An 18,836-nucleotide genomic window follows, 5' to 3' on the forward strand; every position below is an offset into this window, starting at 1 on the left:
CAGTTTTTTGTTGCTGAAATCATTTTTATCACAATATATAAAGAGATTAAGAGAGTTTGGTGTACACTTTTTCACTTTTTCATCTTATTTCTATTACTAAACAATAATAACTATACCTACTATCTTAAATTTTGGTCAAAAATGTAATTATCATTTTTCACAATGCTTTTTATTTGCACATTACTTATACTGTCATCGGTTCTTAATCCCTTTGGGAATATGAGCACAAAGTACTCCATCTGGCCTGTGAAAAAAATCGATGACAACAGTATAAGTAATGTGCAAATAAAAAATATTATGAAAAATGATAATTATATTTTTGACCAAAATTTAAGATAGTAGGTATAGTTATCATTGTTTAGTAATGAAAATAAAATGAAAAAGTGAAAAGTGTACACCAAACTCTCTTAATCCATTTATATATTGTGATAGAAATGGTTTCAGCAACAAAAAACTGAGCAAAAATAATATTTACTAGATTTTTATAACTTGTAAAAATTATTATACCATATAATAATTAATAACATAATTTTAAAATAAATAATACTATTAATATTAAAATATCCTTATAATATAATAATGTTATAGGTTATAAATTACTATACGGATATTTCAACAGTTATAAATTATAAGCAATTATTGTAATAAATTATAATTATTATAATATTTATAATTATATTAATAAGGATATTAATAGTTATAATATTTATAATAAACATTATAAAATAAATTATGATTATTATAATCTTATGTTTACTAATAAGAATATTATTTATAAATATTTACAACTATTATAAATTATAGCTATTATAAGTAATTATTATAATAATTTGATTAATAATTATTATAATTTATTATTATATAATTATTATATTTATAGATTTTATGATTTTCATATATTTATAGGTATTATAAATATAGTAATAACTATTTATAGCATAATAAATATCATTAATTTATAATTATTAATTATTTATAGGTATAACGTAATAGAGATTACTAATTACGTAGATTACTTATAAGGATATATTATTAATTTTATGGATTCTTAAAATTAATTTTTATCATTGATTTTAGTTTGCCCGATTTGGAAAAATTTTCTTAAACGACGCCCTTTTGATTTTTAATAAAAAAAAAAAATCTTAAACCTAATGGACTACCTGTAAGTCCCCCACTCCTCCAAAGTCCCAACTCATCTCCCCTCTTATCTAAAAATTGAAATAACAAAGAAACAAATACTAGCAGTCACCGCCCTTTATTATCCTCGTACCGCAACCACCGCTCACCGCAATTACCGCCACATCCATAGCCCTGCTCCACCGCCTCGTTTTATCATCTCCCAGCGCTCTCTCTCTGTATTTGTCGGCGTCGTCTGGTCATCGGAGGCAGGGTTGATGATTCGTCGCCGTCGCCGTTGTGGAGCTATCTCTTCTCGTCGTCGTCGTCGAGTTCTCTGTTCTCCTCATCGTCACCGCCGAGCTCTCTCCTCTCCTCGCCGTCACCGCCGAGGTCTCACTTCTTCTCACCGTCGCCGTCGAGGTCTCACTTCTACTCGCAGTTGCCGTGGAGCTCTCTCTTTGTCGCCGTCAAGCCGGCTCTCTGTCTCTCTGTCCCTTCCTCTGGTTAGCTTAAACACTGCTTCTTGAGTTTGGTTTTTCTTGTTTTGTTTATCTGTTTTTAACAATTCTGAATTACTCATTGAGTTGCTGGGGTGGTTCACTGATATTGAGTTGCCGAGATTTTATTAATATCTGACTATTCTGAGTTGCTGAGATTGCGCTAATAATATTGTTGAGTGTTTTTTCTGATGTCTCTCTATTCCTTCCTCTGGTCATCTAGTCGGCATTAAGCACTTTTTGTTGAATTTGATTTTGATCTCTTGCTTGTTTTGTTATGTTGATTTCTTGTTAATAATACTATTTGAGCTGCTGGGTTAAGGTACTGATTCTGAATTGTATCAGATTTTGTGAATTTGGTTAAATTTTATATGCTATTGTGAACATTGTTTTTTAGTTGTATATTTTTTTTGGTTAAAAATTTAATTTTTCAAATGCCGTTTATTTTGATTTAGACTGAAATTAGAAAAAGTATATAAAGAGAGTTCAAATAGTACATACATGAGACGCAGACAAATAATGTGACTTACCTGGTTGAAGATCTATATAACTAGCTATTGGTGTGATAATTAAGGAGTTCAACAAACTGAAAAAAAAAAAAAAAAAAAACCAAGTTTCATTGTGAGAAATCAAAATAATTTAATGTGAAACAGTTCAAAGTAGTAAATAAGAAAATATTTAGAGAGAAACCCAAAAAAAAAGAGAACCAGATAGGTGAGTGGTGCTTCAGAAATAACTGTGCTGAACTTGTGTAAACTGATTGTATTGCTTATCACATAAGTTTATTTAATTGAAGAAGCACGTTTATATACCTTTGAGAATCATAGATTTTTATAACTGATTATTTCAACACACATTAGAAATTAATAACAATATTCTCTACTTTTTTGTTAACGTAACAGTTTAAGTCCATTTAAATTATGGAGCTGCTTCAATTTAAATTTTTAATGAAGTAGTAGTTAAATTGCTTAAGTTAATCCAGTAACTTCGTAACATATTTAGGGCGAGAATAAAGGAACAAAGATACACCGCATAATACAAATTTAATGTGATTTGAAAATACAAAAACAAAAGATTTGAAAAGATTAACGTTAAATCCATTAGTCAAATTTTGTTATGATCTCCTCCGATTTCTAAGCATTTTCTGTTTTCTCCCTACAGCCCAACATTTCTATAACTCTCAAAATCTCACATAAGCTGCACGTCATTCTCATCAGGTGAGACACTTTTCCATCTCAAACCAATTGCGTGAAGTCAGTTCACTTTCTCTTTGGGAGCTTTTTCCGTTGCTGGTTAAATATAAGAGTGTCTTTCCAAAGTTAAGGTACCTTTTTGTTCTTCTTTTGGTTACCTTATTTTAGTTTTTTTTTACATATCATTCAGCAGTAAGTACTGTATAGTATTCAAAGTACTCAAAAATAGCTCCATGAACCTCTCTTGTTACATTTCTGAATTATTAAACTCTTTTTTTTAAAATACAAAATTCCTTTTTTTTTTTTAAATCCTTAACGTGTAATAATCTCGTTCACTATCTTTTGGGTATATTATTACTTGTAATATACTCATTTTTTTAATTCTTTGCGTTTCTATCTCTTCCAAGTTCCAACTTGTTTTTTCTCTTTATTTGTTTCATGTTTACACTTAATTATAATTAGATATAGATAAAATGTAAATTTACCTACATCTAATCTACATATTTAGTAAAATCAACTAGCAAAATAGTGAATGAGTAATTATTAAAGAAAATTTTCTAAAAAAATACACGTTGACTGATTGATGATTGAAAAAAATATTAGCTAATTTTTTTTTTCCATTTCTATTGTGTATAAAAAGGAGTAGGCTTATTATGGAATGAAAAGAGCATGTTGACAAAGATAGATACGAGTATATGCTAGTGATATTTATTGGATCAATCCCCAAAATGTTCAATGAAAGATCACACACGAGTTTATTTAGTTTTTAAAAAATTAAGTGTCTTAGTTGATTTTTAAAAAATATAACCGTGAGTTAAATTAGTCATTTTATTAATTTTTTATCAAAAAAATCAGTTAACTGCTAACTGTTATTATGTGACTATGTGAGATAAAATCTGTTAGGTATTATATTTTTAACATGTTACATAATAATATATAGTTTACAAAGGGAAAATGAAATACATAGCTTCATCACCAACGCTTTCCACAATTACCAAAAAGTAAATTAAGTAACGTTTAAAATAAAAGCTAGATTTATTTTTATTCATTAATTACATAACAGTTTCACTTTTTATATCCTTTAATTTTTAGTTAAATTTATCCGTTAGATGATATTTAGAAACAAAATTAGACATTATGCAATTAAATCTAGAAACATATAAAGAGTAAAATTAAATGTAGTGGATAAATTTAACTTGAAAAAAGTCCTTATCAACCCCCAATTCTCCCACTGTGGAAGCACATCTTGGCACAAATGCTGACGAAGTTTACTCTTTTCAGAAATACAAATATCACACTCTCTCAGATTTTTAAATTTTTAAACTATACAGAATGACTTCATTTTACTTTACTTAGTAATTTTTGCACAAGCCTTTGTTTTCCACCCACTCATACTGCCAAGTCACCCCCTCATTTTTTGATTTTTCTAAGCAATCATTATTTTTTTTTTTTTGCTTTTATATCTTTAAGTCCTATCAGGAGTGTAACAATGAAAAATAGTCAAAGCATATATAGTTAGTATGTATAGTTAGTTCCAAGAAGTCTATAATGCATGAGAGTAGTTAGTGCCAACTAGCATATGCAAGGATTGAGCTGATGAAACATCATTACCCACTGTTAAAACGATTTTGGAGAATGAATAAATAATAAATTAGCCTACAAGATGATTTTTCTTTGTTGTATCCTTACGCTATGAGTAGTTCCTTTATTCACCGTTTCGAAAACCTTTAATTTCTTTTCAAACTCCTTTCTTCTTTTCTTGACAATTAATTTATTTTTCTTTTCAAGCTCCTTTCTTCTTTTCTGAATTGTTAATTATATTTTTAAGACAAGAAATTATTTTTTTGTAATCCTTAACTTGTTTTAATAAGATCTTCCATTTGCGACAAGCGACAAGAAAATTGATTTTTGTTCATATGTGTGCATGTCTTATCATTTTTTTTCTCTAACTAATTTTCTTTATTACCATCATTTATTTGTTTTAATTGTTTAAAGGAGATCGTATTTGATTCTTTTGGTTTACTTGATTCTGCTCACTTGCATAACAATTATTTTCCCATGATTGTTGTGTGTTCTATTTATCATTATCGTTGTACAATATTTATGTTTAAACAATGCATCCCTTTTATATGAATTGGAATTGGGAAAGATCTGGCACCAAAATTTTTCAAAACATAAAATTTGGGCTTCCATTTTTCTGTGTCTGATTTTCGTCTTTTTCGGTTATAAAAGTGACTTCCCCCTGTCATTTCAAGCCTATTAGCAAACAGTTTTTAACAGGACAAAAATTTAATATAAGATAAAATAACATATAAAATAGGAAAAATGACATATAAAATTCAAAAACACAAATAAGCAAAGTAAATTGTAAAATTCCTAAAATACCCTTACTTCTCTTTTTCTAAATCAGAAACTCTAGTTTCCAAATTGGAAAACCCTGACTTTGAAACCCTTTACCCAGCCACCAGCCACACACACACACGAAGAAGAGAGGAAGAGGAACGAAGAAGAGGGATTTCTGACGGGAGAGGGAGACCCCACAGCTCGCTGCCGCTGCACTGCTCAGGGTTGTCGCATCGCCGTCGCCGGGATGAGGGGAGGCCGCCGCTGCTGTCTGAGAAGTCGTCTTCATCACGGATCAGAACTTAGGCGAGAGAGAGGACCGCAATGGAGGAAGGAATCACGCCGCCCAGTCGCCGTTCGTGGGTAGTCGTCGCCGGCGTTGTCGCGAGAAGGAGAGATCCCGCGTCGGAGGAGAGAGCCGTCGCATTCTGCCATCGCTGAGGGACCAGCCTCTGTTAGAACTGTCACTGCTGTTGTGTTCCGTCACTTCCGCCTCGCTGTGACCCCGTTGCCACCACCGAAGGCTCTAGCGTTGCCGCTGCTACTATAGCCACCATCATCTGTTGCATGTGCAAAAGGAGAGAGGGGCCATGAGAACAAGGAAAGGAGTCGTGTGAGGCTTGTGCCAAGAGGCAGAGGGCTGTTCAGCTGCCACTGCTGCTGCCATGATCACCGTTGCAGTTTCAAAAAAAAAAGGGATGCCATCGAAGTACCTCTGATATGGTCTAGATTCCTTCCTCTAATTTACTCTGTTTCCATTCTTGCTCTGCTGCTATTTCATTTGTTACCCTATTCTCGTTTTATTTTATTTCAGCCCCTATAGCTATGATTATTGATAATGTTACTGCTGGTTCTAAAGTCGCTGTTGTCATTGGAGTTACATGATTGGAGGAAACCGTCACTAATGGAACTGCTACTGACATGGCCGTCGTGCCTCTACCGCCAAGAAACGCCTAGCCGCAGCCGTCAAAGCCAGCCTCGTCGTTGTTGTCGTAGTTGCAGATTTGGAGCTTCGAAGAGAGAGGAGTTCCCGGAGAGAGAGAAATGCCAAGGAGGAGGGACCATCCGCTGCTGCGTTGTTCCTGTCGCCGTTCGGATGTACCTAAGCCAAGCCATCGTCCTTGCCGCCGGAGTTGTTGGTGTTTCTAGAGCTGAACTGCTCCTATCATTATCCCGGTCCAGCCTTCTTCCTTGATTCTGCTCTAGCTTTCATGTCCTATTATGCCACCATTTAATCTATCTTGTCCTTGTTTTAATTCGATTTTAGTTTTGTCTGTTTTAGATTCTCAGAACTATCGCCAGCTCCATCTTGTCGCTACTCCGGTCCAAATTCTGCGCAGTTTCGTACCCTTTAATTCGACACTCCGGGTTTGGTCTCTTCGGTCCGTTAGGACCATGCTGTGAGTAGGCTTTACATTTATAATCGTTAAGCTTTTGGTTTATGCTATTATGAGTTTTTAATTATATTTATAGAACTATTATTGAAGAACTTTGATTTTATTAGAATAATTGATTTATTATAGCTGAATAATTATTTTTATGAAATTCATACCTTAGAAATTTTACATGCGACTATATATATGTTTGGTAAAGCTTTATATTATTTTAGAATATTGATTTTTATTCGAATATATACTTTTGAAATATTAAAGTATTTATTGGCACTCACTTTGAAATTATGAAATATGTTTTTATGATTGAGAAAATATGATTTAAAAGGATTTCTAATAAGAAAGTATTATCTGATTGATTTGATTCGATACCTTATATATTTGAGAGATTAAAGATTTATTGTATTTGAAACAATATGTTTTGAATTGGTTTGGGAGGCTCGTATAAGAAAATCGTAGTTAACGGCGGTTATGACATTAACTTAGATGCATCTAACTCAGACTCCAGCTAGCAGGGGTGTTGCTAGCCTAACGTGTAGGCCACACGTTAGATCTGTTATTCTGTTAGGACACACAAGAGGAAAGGGATACCAATAGAGGTGGAGCCGTCCATGTGTGGACTTTTGATTTGATTTCTGTATGAGAACTCCCTTGTTGATTCACCTATTATTATCAACTATTATTTTCTAATTAAAAATTACTTTAATAATGATGTTTATATGGTCTCATGTCGATTATAGATGTATTATCTAGTCACTGAGTTGCAAAACTCACCCTATTTTCTAAAAATAATTTTCAGGAGTAAATATTTGATTATGTGAGCCTTTCGATTCAAGAGTAATGATCTGCAATGGGTATCTGTTCTTTGTTGAGTTCTTAGACGTCATCTGCTCCATATGTCACAGGCAGGATCCATCCATATTTATTTTATTTTTGTTTTTTTAATATGTAATTATTCATTTTAGAAACTGTAAATTTATTTAAGATATTTGTAATTTTTTTTATTCAACTTATATTTGAGTCGGTTAGGCTTTCTTAGGAATTATTTTCCTATGCGCCAGTCATGGCTTATTTTCGGCCGTGACATAAATAAAGTAAAAGCAAATTAAGTAAGTAAACAAAATATGATGAAGACCTTAGGACTGTGTTGCATCTGCATGTTTTATAAGCAGTTAGTGAGGCAGCTAGTTCAAGGTGATGGGACAATCATATATTCATAGTCATCAAATAAAGCCTTTCATTAGAAACATGTGTTAAGTAGATTTCTTATGTAGTTGTCCTTCTCTTCTTTCATTATTTTAGACTAATCATTATGTTCTGATGCGTATTTTCGTTTCTCCGCTTCCAAAAGTATGATAACTGACAAGTGTAACTCCCATTATTTTTTTATTTTGGTTCGGAAATTCTATTGAATCTCGTGCTACAACTTTAGATTAAAAAGGGAAGCATTGCAAATTTCCTGTATGTCACATGTGCTTGGGTTTATTGTCTAAACAAAAGTATTTATGTATCTTCTTTCTTTAAAATAAATGAAGGATCAAAACATCATTTTGGATCCCAAAAGAAAAAAAAAAACAAGAGGCTTGGTTCGGAAACCCAACAGAGTTTCACTTATTCTCCCTCACCCGCCGCTGTTCTTCCATTTCTACTGCCGGTCGTCGTGTATTTTTTTCTTCCATATGCAGTCCCTTCACTGGTTTGTATTCCTCCCTTTTTTGTTCCCGTCTTTGTTACTTTATACTTTTCATTGTTATTTTCCCCATTTCTCTGCTTTTATTTTCTTTTGTTCCATTGCTTCTGTATTTTTTTTCTTTGGTTGCTTCTGTTAATTTTGGTCGCTTCATTGCGAACTATTGCTTCCATCGTCCGTTCCTTCTAATGCTTCAGTAAGTTCCCTTCTGTTGCTTATATAGTTCTGTTATTTCATTGGTTGTTGCTGCTGCTATGTCATGGCTTATGAGTTATGAAACACTTGATATGGTATGTTAATTCTTGTTGAATATCCCACCTCAATATAACAACTCATCTTTCTATTTATTATAATATTATAATTATAATATACTACTATTATTTGTGTATATATTCCATTGATAAATATCTAATGTAGTATAACCGGTGCAGTTTGTCAACCTTGATTCTTGGCTTTTGATAATAAATAATCTTTCACTTATTCAAATGTTTTTACTTACCAGGTCAAGAATTAATTTGATATACATGTGCTTTTATGACATATTCAAATTTATTTGTAAACAGTCATTAATCCTATTAAATAATAAGACTTCAACTAATATTAAAACTAATTAATGTTTTTATGTTAAACTAATTTAATTAGACTTAATTGATTAAAAAGTTAGATTATTTTTAAAAAAAAGTAATTCTAATATTCTATCCACCTATGACGTATCATGTAATGTGCCTTATAGTGTTCCATATAGATTTCATACCTTTTTTAGTACCTAATTTTAGGGTATAGTTTGTATTCTCTATTTGCTTTAAGGGTCTCTTTATGTTGTGCTTGTCATTTGTCTAGTAATATTGTTTTTTGTCCAGGTTTTAAAAGATGCCTAGGAAACCACGGTACAACATTATACGGGAACTCCCGAAAGATGCCGGAACTAATGCCGAAACTGAAGAGACAACGGTTAGTGTTTGTGGTTAACATTTCTTGACGTAAACTTATGTGAAAATTATATATCCTTCAATTGTATCATTGAACCATGTTAATTTTCTCCCAGCAAAATGATTAGTTTATGAATTAAAATAATTCTCAATACTAATTTGTTCTCTAAAATATAATTCTAAATGCTTTCACATTGTCTTAAGGTTGGGTCCATGACTAGAGGATCTGAGACATCACGTGAGCAACCACGTGATATGGCTCATCCGATTTCTTTCTCAGCTAATAGAGCTCCAGCAACCCGTATAAATGAACTGTTTCGTGCACCGCGCATCGATCATAGGCTTGCGCAGTCAAGTAGTGCTGATGACCCTCAAACTCCAACAGAACACATAGAGACTCGGCATCGCGCGGAAGTGGCTGAACATGAATTAGAAGATGAGGATTACGATCTAGAGGCGGATAAGGTTCCGTCGTTTGATGACCACATCGACGACTTGTTTGCTGCGCAAGAAGGCGAAGGTCCGCATAACAACCAGAAAGGAAAAGATACAGATTTCTCGGAAGTTACTGTTATCGGTAAACTTTTTTTCCTCCTATTTTCATAAACAGTTATCTTTATAGTCCTTTACTTCTATTTTCCTTTTGTGCAATGATTAGATAGTAATTTTGTTACCCATACACTTCTTAGAGGACGGCGTGAGAAAAGTTTCTAAGTTGTCTGTGAAGGAGGCTAGAGCGCTCCCATCTAATATAAAGATAGTACTCCCATTTAACAAAAAGCTTCAACCGATTGGTCAGGCGGCAGGATTATTGAGTGGTTTCATAGGGAGTTTGGGTGCGGATTATTCCCAGTTCCCCATACACTTAGACAGTTGGAAGCAGGTGAGCAAAGCTAAGAAGGAACATGCATACGACATGCTTAAGATACAACTTTAAGCTTCTACAATTTAAGCAATTTTAGTATTCGTTTTTTTTTATTTTAATCTCTTTTGCATGGGAAAATTATATGGTTACTAAAATGTATCATATTGTGTTTTTCACATCATTATTTAAGCACTTCTCATTTATACGTAATTGCGACTGCTTGTACTGGATTTGAGCGTCATACTTTAACAATTTATATTAGCATGTAATGGTTGTGGCATTTCTTCAAATTATCAGTCTTATACTTGTTCGTTGGTCTTGGTTAATGACAATGTCAACTAATTGCAGTGGGTCTTTTACTATGAGGATGATGTCGGAGAAAAAATAAAACGCGATATTTTGAAGAGGATAGGAAAGAACTGGAAGGATACAAGGCACCACTTGTATCATAGGTGTTACAAAGAAATAAGGACTTATGAGGAAAATCTTAAGCATCACCCGAAAGGAATAGACAAAAATGAATGAAAAAAGTTCATTGACTATCGCCAGAGGGAAGATACAAAGGTAAGCCTTAGTATATTTTATTATTTCCACAAAAACATACATGTGTATACATATTACTCCCCTTACATTTTATATTCAACATCTATTTTTCATTTACAGTTGCTTTTGTTATTTGTTCATAGAAAAAGTGTAAACAGAATGCTGTAAATCGAAGCAAGCAACTTTACACACATACTGGGGGCTCCAAAACATTGGCAAGAAAAAAAGACTAAGTGATAATAAGTCATTATTTGCATTAAGATTTTGATTAATCTTCCTAAATATGTTGTTGTTGTTTACTAAATTGTATCGATATCAACGATATAGGAGAGAGAGCAAGGAAGGCCCGTTGGTAGAGGAGAGTTGTTTATCATGACTCATAAGAAAAAAGATGGCTCATATATCCATCCCGAAGCGCGTGTTGTTAGTGTAAGTCATGTTTGAAAATTTGAAGCAACATAGCTTACTGTATATATCGTGCTACTGTTAACTTCTTCCTTTCCAATGTGTTGTATATTTGTAGGAAGCAATTGCGAATGTTGAGAGGCAAGATGAATCCTCTAAGCACCTTTCACAAAATGACTCGCTAGCTCAAGTTCTCGAAAAGGAGTACCCAGGACGAGTTCGTACCCTAGGTGCTGGACCATGTCCCACCCAAGTCTTTGGTAACGCTGCTGGAGAACCGTCGGGTTCTGCAGAGTCCAATGTAGAGGACAAGAGCATGATTGTAGAATTGACGGCTAAGCTAGAAGAAGAGCAGGCAAAGAGACAGTCAATACATAAGGTCTTGGGATATGTAGTCCAACAGCTAGGAGGCAATTTGCCAGTTGAGATTGCTGCAGAGCTGGCTTTTTTGGGCGGTACACCGGACTCGTCATGCGCAAGGCCATCTTTATCTGGCAATCACGACCCGCAACAAAAATTTTGAATTACAATTAATGGTCTTAGATACTTTTACATTTAAGTAACACTAGTGCTTTATACTTATTTTATTCAACTTAAGCATTCTTACTTTATTTTGGATGATGTTATGATAATTTTATTATATATGTTATTTTCTCATATGTTTAATTTGGTTTGTTATGTTAATTGAGTTGTTTTACTTGGTTGAAATTTCTTTAAATTAATTGAAAATTAAAAAAAATTAAATTTTAATAAAAATACTTTCTCAAAATAGGCAAAATAATAGAAAATCTAAAATTTTAATGGGAATTTAAATTTGGCGGCGGTTTTTAACCACCGCAAAACAGTAGTATTGTCCTCCTTATCGGCGTTTAGCGGTGGTTACAAACCGCCGCAAATTGGGAACTAACATTTCCCATAAGCATACTGCGGCGGTTATTAACCGCCGCAAAACCCAAATTTCCTTTTGCGACAGTTATTCCAGTGGTTGACTAAAACTGCCACTATCTGTTTTGCCGCGCCCCATCTTCTGGCGTTTCATGAAACCGCCGCGAAATATTTTGCAGCGGTTCAAAACCGCTGCTAAACGGCTCTAAGAACCGCCGCTAAATGCCGATTTTGTTGTAGTGATGCCCTGACAAACACATACCAAAGAATTTATAATATAAAGTGAAGAATAAACTTAGTATTAAGGTGATAAACTTATATTCTTTTAAGCAGTTCCTAGTGGCATGTGATATTCGAAGTTAAAATTATACCAAAGAATAAACTTAGTATTACAAAGCTCTTGGCAAATTAATTATAATATAAAGATTAAATTAATAACAGTACTAATAAAGCATAAAGATAAAGATTTAGGGCAAGAAGCCTACAATTAATGTAGTACAATAATGTACTATACTCTTCTAATATACATACATGTAAGAGTGTATAAAGGCGTCAAAATTAAGCTTGTCTATATATAAATAACATTATTATTTTGGATCTATGAGAGACTAAAGTGTAAAAACTCTTGAATATTAAGCTCTATTTGAAAGATATAGAAAGTGACTATAAAAATTCGAAAACAAGCAAGGTACTGACATGCCAATGTGTTTAAGCAACTCCACCTTTCATCTAGAAAGATACAATTAGTTCTCATTGAATAAAACTTACATATATATTAATTATTTGAGAATTCATTCTAACTAACAAACAGTAAGTGAAGTCTGATATATAATTGAAAGCAAATTCCAAAATAAGCAATAATAAATTGGTGAGGTAGATAGTTAGATGTTAGGTATACAAAAGTAATTTTCTAAAACAAATGCTGACCTTGAGTTTTTTATTGTTCTTGGTCTCTATGTACATCTAGATTTCTATTGCATAAACCTCCAATAGTTGGGTTCTCTCTGACATGATTTGTGAAGTTTCTTCAAGCTTTTCCATCAATTAACAAAGCAAAGAGTCTTAACTAAATGCAAATTTAGTCACTTAAATAAGCAAGAGAACAATCTAATCCAAAATCCATTATACACAAGCGCACCTGGCGTAGAGATACTCATCTTAAAAGATCTGCATAAATAGGATCAGTCCAATTTGCACAGTCAAGCATAAGCTTCTCAAATGCTACACATCACAGAGTTTCACAATAATAATTAACTACACTTTCGATTTCGCATAATACACAAATGCAAAGCTCAATTTATATAATATACCATATAATTTATATACTTGCTGGTTGCTTTAGTTAACATGTATGTCCTTGCATCATGGACAAAATATATATTGATTTATAAGGGTAATGATCATACCATATAAACTTTAGAAACACTAATTATTATAGCTACTACCCAAGAAGAATTTGAGTCTTATTTTTCGGAATCTCTTGGTTACTTGACTTGCAAGGTTTTTCAGTAATTCAGATTACTACTACCTAATATTTTTAGATAAATTAAGATTCGAAAGAATTATGTTCAATAAAGGAATGCCTAGCTGCTATATCTGCACTGTTAAGTTTTGGTATCTTAAATGAAGATTTGAATCACAAGCTAAGGGATTATATCTACCGAAAAAATAGGATAGGGATATTGTAATATATTATATATATAATACGTGCAGATAAAATTTAATCTACCAACTTTTCTTCTTAATTTTAGATCCTACAACCAAACTATAATGCAAAGACAACTATAATTATATATCTGCTAGTATTTCTTATTTCTGTTCATCACTTATCTCGTGAATGTATATGCATGTAACCTTCTTTTTGTCAATTATACATGTGTGTGTAATAATAATGATGCCATTTAAGTTCATGAAAACAATGACACAATCTCACAATTAATTCGAAAAAAGATGAAACTTTTGAGAGATCTTATTCTTACCTTCAGTGCCATTTAAGTTCATGGACATTGGCATCAATGTCATGCCACGACAGTTTGATTCTTTTCCAGTTGCACAAACAAGGAGATTTCCAACAATGCTAAAAAAGCATTAACAGAAAAATAAGAACATTATCTTGTGTTAGTACTGAATTTTTGGTTTCTTGAAGTTTATTAGAAACAAATGCACCATATAATCAAGGAAAAGAGATCTATTACTTGAAGGATTTAGCTAAAATTCTTGGTATAGGACCACTGATATTGTTGTAGGACAAGTCACTGAAATTGATAATCACAAAAACAATATAACCATAATTAGAATAAGAGAAAACTTCAAAAACAGAATTATTAATACACAAAAAGTGAAACACATTACAAGTGATTTGTTGATTTCATGCAAGAAATGGTCTTGACAACGCAAAAAGTTAAACACTGGGTAGTCCCTCAATTCATGATATACATATATCAATTCCTTCCTTAATTAGCAAACAATTACTGTGAACAATTATGAATTCCTTAATTCATGATATACATATAATAAGTTATCAACTCTTTCCTAATTATCACCTCTCTCACAAACATGGAGATTGTCTGAAAAAATTCGAAACAGAAGTGAGTGAGAAAATTTAAGTCCCGAACTAAACAAGCACAAATTAGAAATAAATTCTTACCGCAATGACTTGGTACGACATGAGAATCAGTTCCACGAGATCTGATAGCTTTGAACGCAACTTCAATCGAAGCTTCCAGAGACTCCTGCTTGCTCGCGTTCTAGATCTCTTCAGCAAGTGCCATTGCGTCCGCGCTGAAACCGCGCTCTAAGTGCTTGAAGCCACCGGAGCAAAAGCAGAACCAGCAGAAGAAGCCGTCGTGGAAGACGAGGAAGAAGCAGAAGATCTAAGCATTACCTCAAAGATCTGAATGGAATCATCACTGAAGCTCTCGTCCTCTCCCTCAACGATCTGAATGGAATCACTGCCCGGTAGCGATGACATTGAGATTCTAGGGTTTGAGAGATATCTCACTCTCCCTCATCCTTTCTCTCAAAGCCCTGTTTTGATTTTTTTTTTTTTTGGTATGGGCTGAGTGAATATTTGTTTGAGTTGGATTTTTTTATCATTAATTAGATTGAGAGTAGTGGAAGTTTTTGTTAATTATTTAGGGAGGTTTTATAATTTGTCACAAATAAAATATATTATGGAGGTTTTTAGTAACTCCCATTAAAAAACTTTTTTTTTTTTTTTAGTATGGGCTGAATGAATATTTGTTTGAGTTGGATTTTTTTATCATTAATTAGATTGAGAGTAGTGGAAGTTTTTGTTAATTATTTAGGGAGGTTTTATAATTTGTCACAAATAAAATATATTATGGAGGTTTTTAGTAACTCCCATTAAAAAACTACCACAAATAAATAAAAATCTTTTAGTGTTTTAATCATGACATACTTACCAAGCGGCAAAAATAACCATCTATTTTGTCTATAAAAGTAACCATCCGAATCCATATTAAACTGAAAGACAGTATATTTAACATGTGATTACTTAAATAACCATCCACGTATGAATAGAAATAATCATCTGCTAACATAATGAAATGAACATCTGGATTATTCGTCATTGAGCACAACGTATAATATTTTTGGTTTAAACTTCTCCTTAATCACATATTCATGATACTAACGGCATATATTTTATAATTGAAAAAATTTACACTTTGTGATAAATTTACATTATGAAATATGACATAATTAAGTAGAATTTAGCAATGTAATAGCATGTCTATTATAACTTAATCACTTATATCTAACTGCAACAACTCTAAGCATACTTGAATTCAGTGAATGATAAAATAAATCCAACTCAACAATATGATCACGTTGCGTCTCATCAGTTTTTAACTTAGTCAGTTCCACAACCTGCAATCGAACACAAATAAAAAAAAAGCCAACCAAAGGAATTAAGTGATATATGGTACTATAATCTCACAAATACACAAGAATAACTATGATCAATAACCTAAAATAGAAACATAACTTATTATTGGAAACACATTGTAAAATCACAAAAAGAAGATATACACACATAAGTGAGAGTGATGATGCATGTGATCATTTATGTTCAAAACCAACATGAATAAACCATTTCATTCAAATCACTCAATAAAACATGGTATGCACTTCTTAAAAATATACCAAACAATTGATAACATCTAAATTTTTAACCAAATTGGTGTTTTGATAAAAAATCACAAACAAGTGCATAACAAAATTCAAGCTCAAACATCATTAGAAATCACATAAAACTGCACAATTATAAATTATAATGCCTCATGAGAATAGATTTTAAGTCAAATGCTGGCCATACATAAGAATTAAACAAAAAGAATTCATTTAGACATTTCATCAAGCATATGATGTGCATCATGTGTAAACAGAGCATTCAGTTCAATGGAAGCAGCAATCAACCCATAAAATTCAGCCAACAAACACATTCAATCTAGCAACAGATATTAACTAGTCCTAAGCCTAATCTATATGCAGAAACTAGAATTAAAAGCAATGAAATAAATAAAATAGAAAGAACCGTGGACAAGGAAAGGGATGGAACCTGAGAAAGAAGAACGGCGGCAGTGATGGTGTCGTAGCGGCACAGAACTTAGCCGCTACTGGGTTGCACCGGGGTGTTGCTCGCCGGAGCTGGCAGGCGCGAACAGGGGCGTGGGGGCAGCGAACACGACAGGGAGAAATGGGGGAAAAGGAAAGAAAGAGAAGAGAGAGAGAGGGTGGGCGACGGTGGTCGCTAGTGGTGGTTGCGGACGGTTTGACGGGGTTGGTTGGCTGGGGGGTGATGGTTGGGGTGATCTGGGTTGAGAAAACGAAGAAGAGAGATAACGGTTGGGTAGAGAAGAAGCGATGGCGCGGCAGCGTAACGACATGTTGCTGCCCTTCGCGTCCCCTCCTGCGTGAATGGCGGTGGCTGTGGCGGTCGGGTTGTTATGAGTAAGGCGGCACGACGTTGAGGGTTTGACAGAGAGGGATTAGGGTGCGAGGGAGAGAAATTGGGTACTAAATAGGGAGAATAGATTCGGACGGCAGGCGGTGATCGTGGACGCGCTACACCGGCAAGATTCTTGAAAAAATGGAGAGAATGGAGGTAACAGTGTATTGAGAGAGGGAGTTCTTATTTTGATTCTATAACTGACGGTAATCCTAATTTGTTTCAAATTTCAAATTAAAAATAATTTAAAATTTATTAATTGCCCATAATATATTTTGGAAAAGTACAGGGAGCCAATGGAATATTTGTACAATGTGTACAATGGAGGTTTAGGGAGTATTAGAGATATAACCATTAGTGTTACTTTTTTCCATCAGCGTAAGCTTCTGGGATGAGTGGTATCATGACATGGTATCAGAGCTCTAGATTCGAAAGGTCAAGAGTTTGATCCTTGGTGAACCCCAAAATCAGCTTAATGGTTATTCTGGATATTATGGGTGATGTTCATTTTATTCATATTGGGCCAAAGATTTAGTCCATTGTACACTTGGATTATTGGCTCCCTAGCAGTACTCATATATTTTAACTTCCAATTTAACTTCATTGTATGCATTGTACAATATCTCTATTGGCTCCTCATACTTTTCTTTTATTAAATTTTTTACAAGTTTATCTATGATAATAATCGACTTTTCAAACGTTGTACGTTATGAAACCAATGAGTATATCAATATAAAATTTAAAGAAATGAAAGAGAAAATAAAGTATAGTGAAATATAGATAAGGGCCCGTTTCAGAAACATCAAAATAATTTTTTTTGAGCTTTTAACTTATGAAAAGTAGTAGTATTAATGTCTGGTATAATTTTTAAAATTAAATTGCAGCTTTTTAAGAAGCTATTTAGGAGCTTATAGAGAAATTAAAAAAAAATGATTTCTCTCATAATACTACTACTTTTTATCACATTTCTATAAAATAAATATCTTTAGAACTAAAAACCTAAACATAATAAATAATTTGTTTATAAACTATTTTTAATATAATTATTTATTGTTTAAACTATTTTTTTAAAAGAAGCTTAATTAAGCTTTTTATCCAAACTGGCCTAATTGTATTAACTTTATAGAGTTCTGAAGTTAAATGTTACAATAGAAGTAGAAGAAAGAAAATAGTAAATGAAAATAAAATGAAGATGAAAGAAAAAATGGAAGGAACACTTGATTTTCCTCAATGAATCTGTTTGCGTCTATGTGACATTAGGATGTTATAAGTACTTGACAAATGGTTCCAATCCTGCTTATTTATAGAGAAGACTAGACTAATTAAAAAATTACAATTAAATCCTAGTAAAAATTATTTTCTTCTAATAACAAATCAGAACTACCTAACTGCTTGTTGAAAATAAACATCCTTTTACCAATTATAACTTTTTGCATGAGAGTATGTAAGTTATAACTTCTGCATGAGAGTACATAAGTTGTAACAATACGTAGCTGGCACTTTTGTCCAGCATATATTATTCAACGAGTGTTTATAATTTTTTCTACCATCATATTTCGATTATCATACTTATCTGACACATACCAACTTGCTATTTATTGTCACATAGCTAATTTTAAATATATGTTAAAAAATAATTATTTTTAACAAAATAACAGGTAAAGTTAGGATAGAATAAACATTTTTTAAAAAGTATCTCAAATTTGTATAAAATTATTGTGTACTTTGAGGAAAAATACAAATAGATTTTAGTTTTTTTCTAAATCTGTTACTAATTTATTTAAAAATTTTGGTGCCACCAGATAAAAAAATTAACACCAAAATTTTGGGACAAAATTTGAAACAAAATATATTTTTTCATAATCTTGCAAAAAAAATAGTCAAAATCTATTTTAAATTTATCGGAAGTTAAAACTCATTCTAACATAATAAATTTTGTCCCACATTTTTGTTTGAAAAAGTCAATTTCTGGTAGAAATTTTTTTAATGGAGAATAATATTAGA

At 32.6% G+C, this 18,836-nt stretch overlaps 2 protein-coding genes across 3 annotated transcripts; both read left to right on the forward strand.

The window, feature by feature from the left end:
- On the forward strand, positions 5,835–7,871 carry LOC110263543. Of its 2 annotated transcripts, XR_002349354.1 has the most exons (3): positions 5,835–6,328; positions 6,435–6,552; positions 7,343–7,871. XR_002349354.1 is itself a non-coding variant. In XM_021104961.1 (2 exons), exons 1-2 carry the CDS (start codon positions 5,991–5,993, stop codon positions 6,505–6,507), a joined length of 411 nt encoding a protein of 136 aa, XP_020960620.1. In that variant the 5' UTR covers positions 5,835–5,990; the 3' UTR covers positions 6,508–6,715. The 2 variants fall into 2 exon arrangements, 1 of the variants encoding a protein (XP_020960620.1); XM_021104961.1 differs by lacking the exon at positions 7,343–7,871 and having other exon boundaries at positions 6,435–6,715.
- Positions 10,816–11,545, forward strand: LOC110264157. The gene is made up of 2 exons (XM_021105835.1): positions 10,816–10,999; positions 11,094–11,545. Exons 1-2 carry the CDS (start codon positions 10,943–10,945, stop codon positions 11,496–11,498), a joined length of 462 nt encoding a protein of 153 aa, XP_020961494.1. The 5' UTR covers positions 10,816–10,942; the 3' UTR covers positions 11,499–11,545.

This window comes from Arachis ipaensis, chromosome B06 (genome assembly GCF_000816755.2).
Source record: "Arachis ipaensis cultivar K30076 chromosome B06, Araip1.1, whole genome shotgun sequence".
NCBI classification, from domain to species: domain Eukaryota; kingdom Viridiplantae; phylum Streptophyta; class Magnoliopsida; order Fabales; family Fabaceae; genus Arachis; species Arachis ipaensis.

Excerpts from the sequence above, each read along its gene's own strand:
- LOC110263543 (XM_021104961.1), top strand. The coding sequence starts at position 5,991 with ATGTTACTGCTGGTTCTAAAGTCGCTGTTGTCATTGGAGTTACATGAT. Across the intron at positions 6,329-6,434 it reads CTGCTCCTATCATTATCCCG|ATTCTCAGAACTATCGCCAG; the intron begins GTCCAGCCTTCT and ends TGTCTGTTTTAG.
- LOC110264157 (XM_021105835.1), top strand. The coding sequence starts at position 10,943 with ATGACTCATAAGAAAAAAGATGGCTCATATATCCATCCCGAAGCGCGT. Across the intron at positions 11,000-11,093 it reads CCGAAGCGCGTGTTGTTAGT|GAAGCAATTGCGAATGTTGA; the intron begins GTAAGTCATGTT and ends GTATATTTGTAG.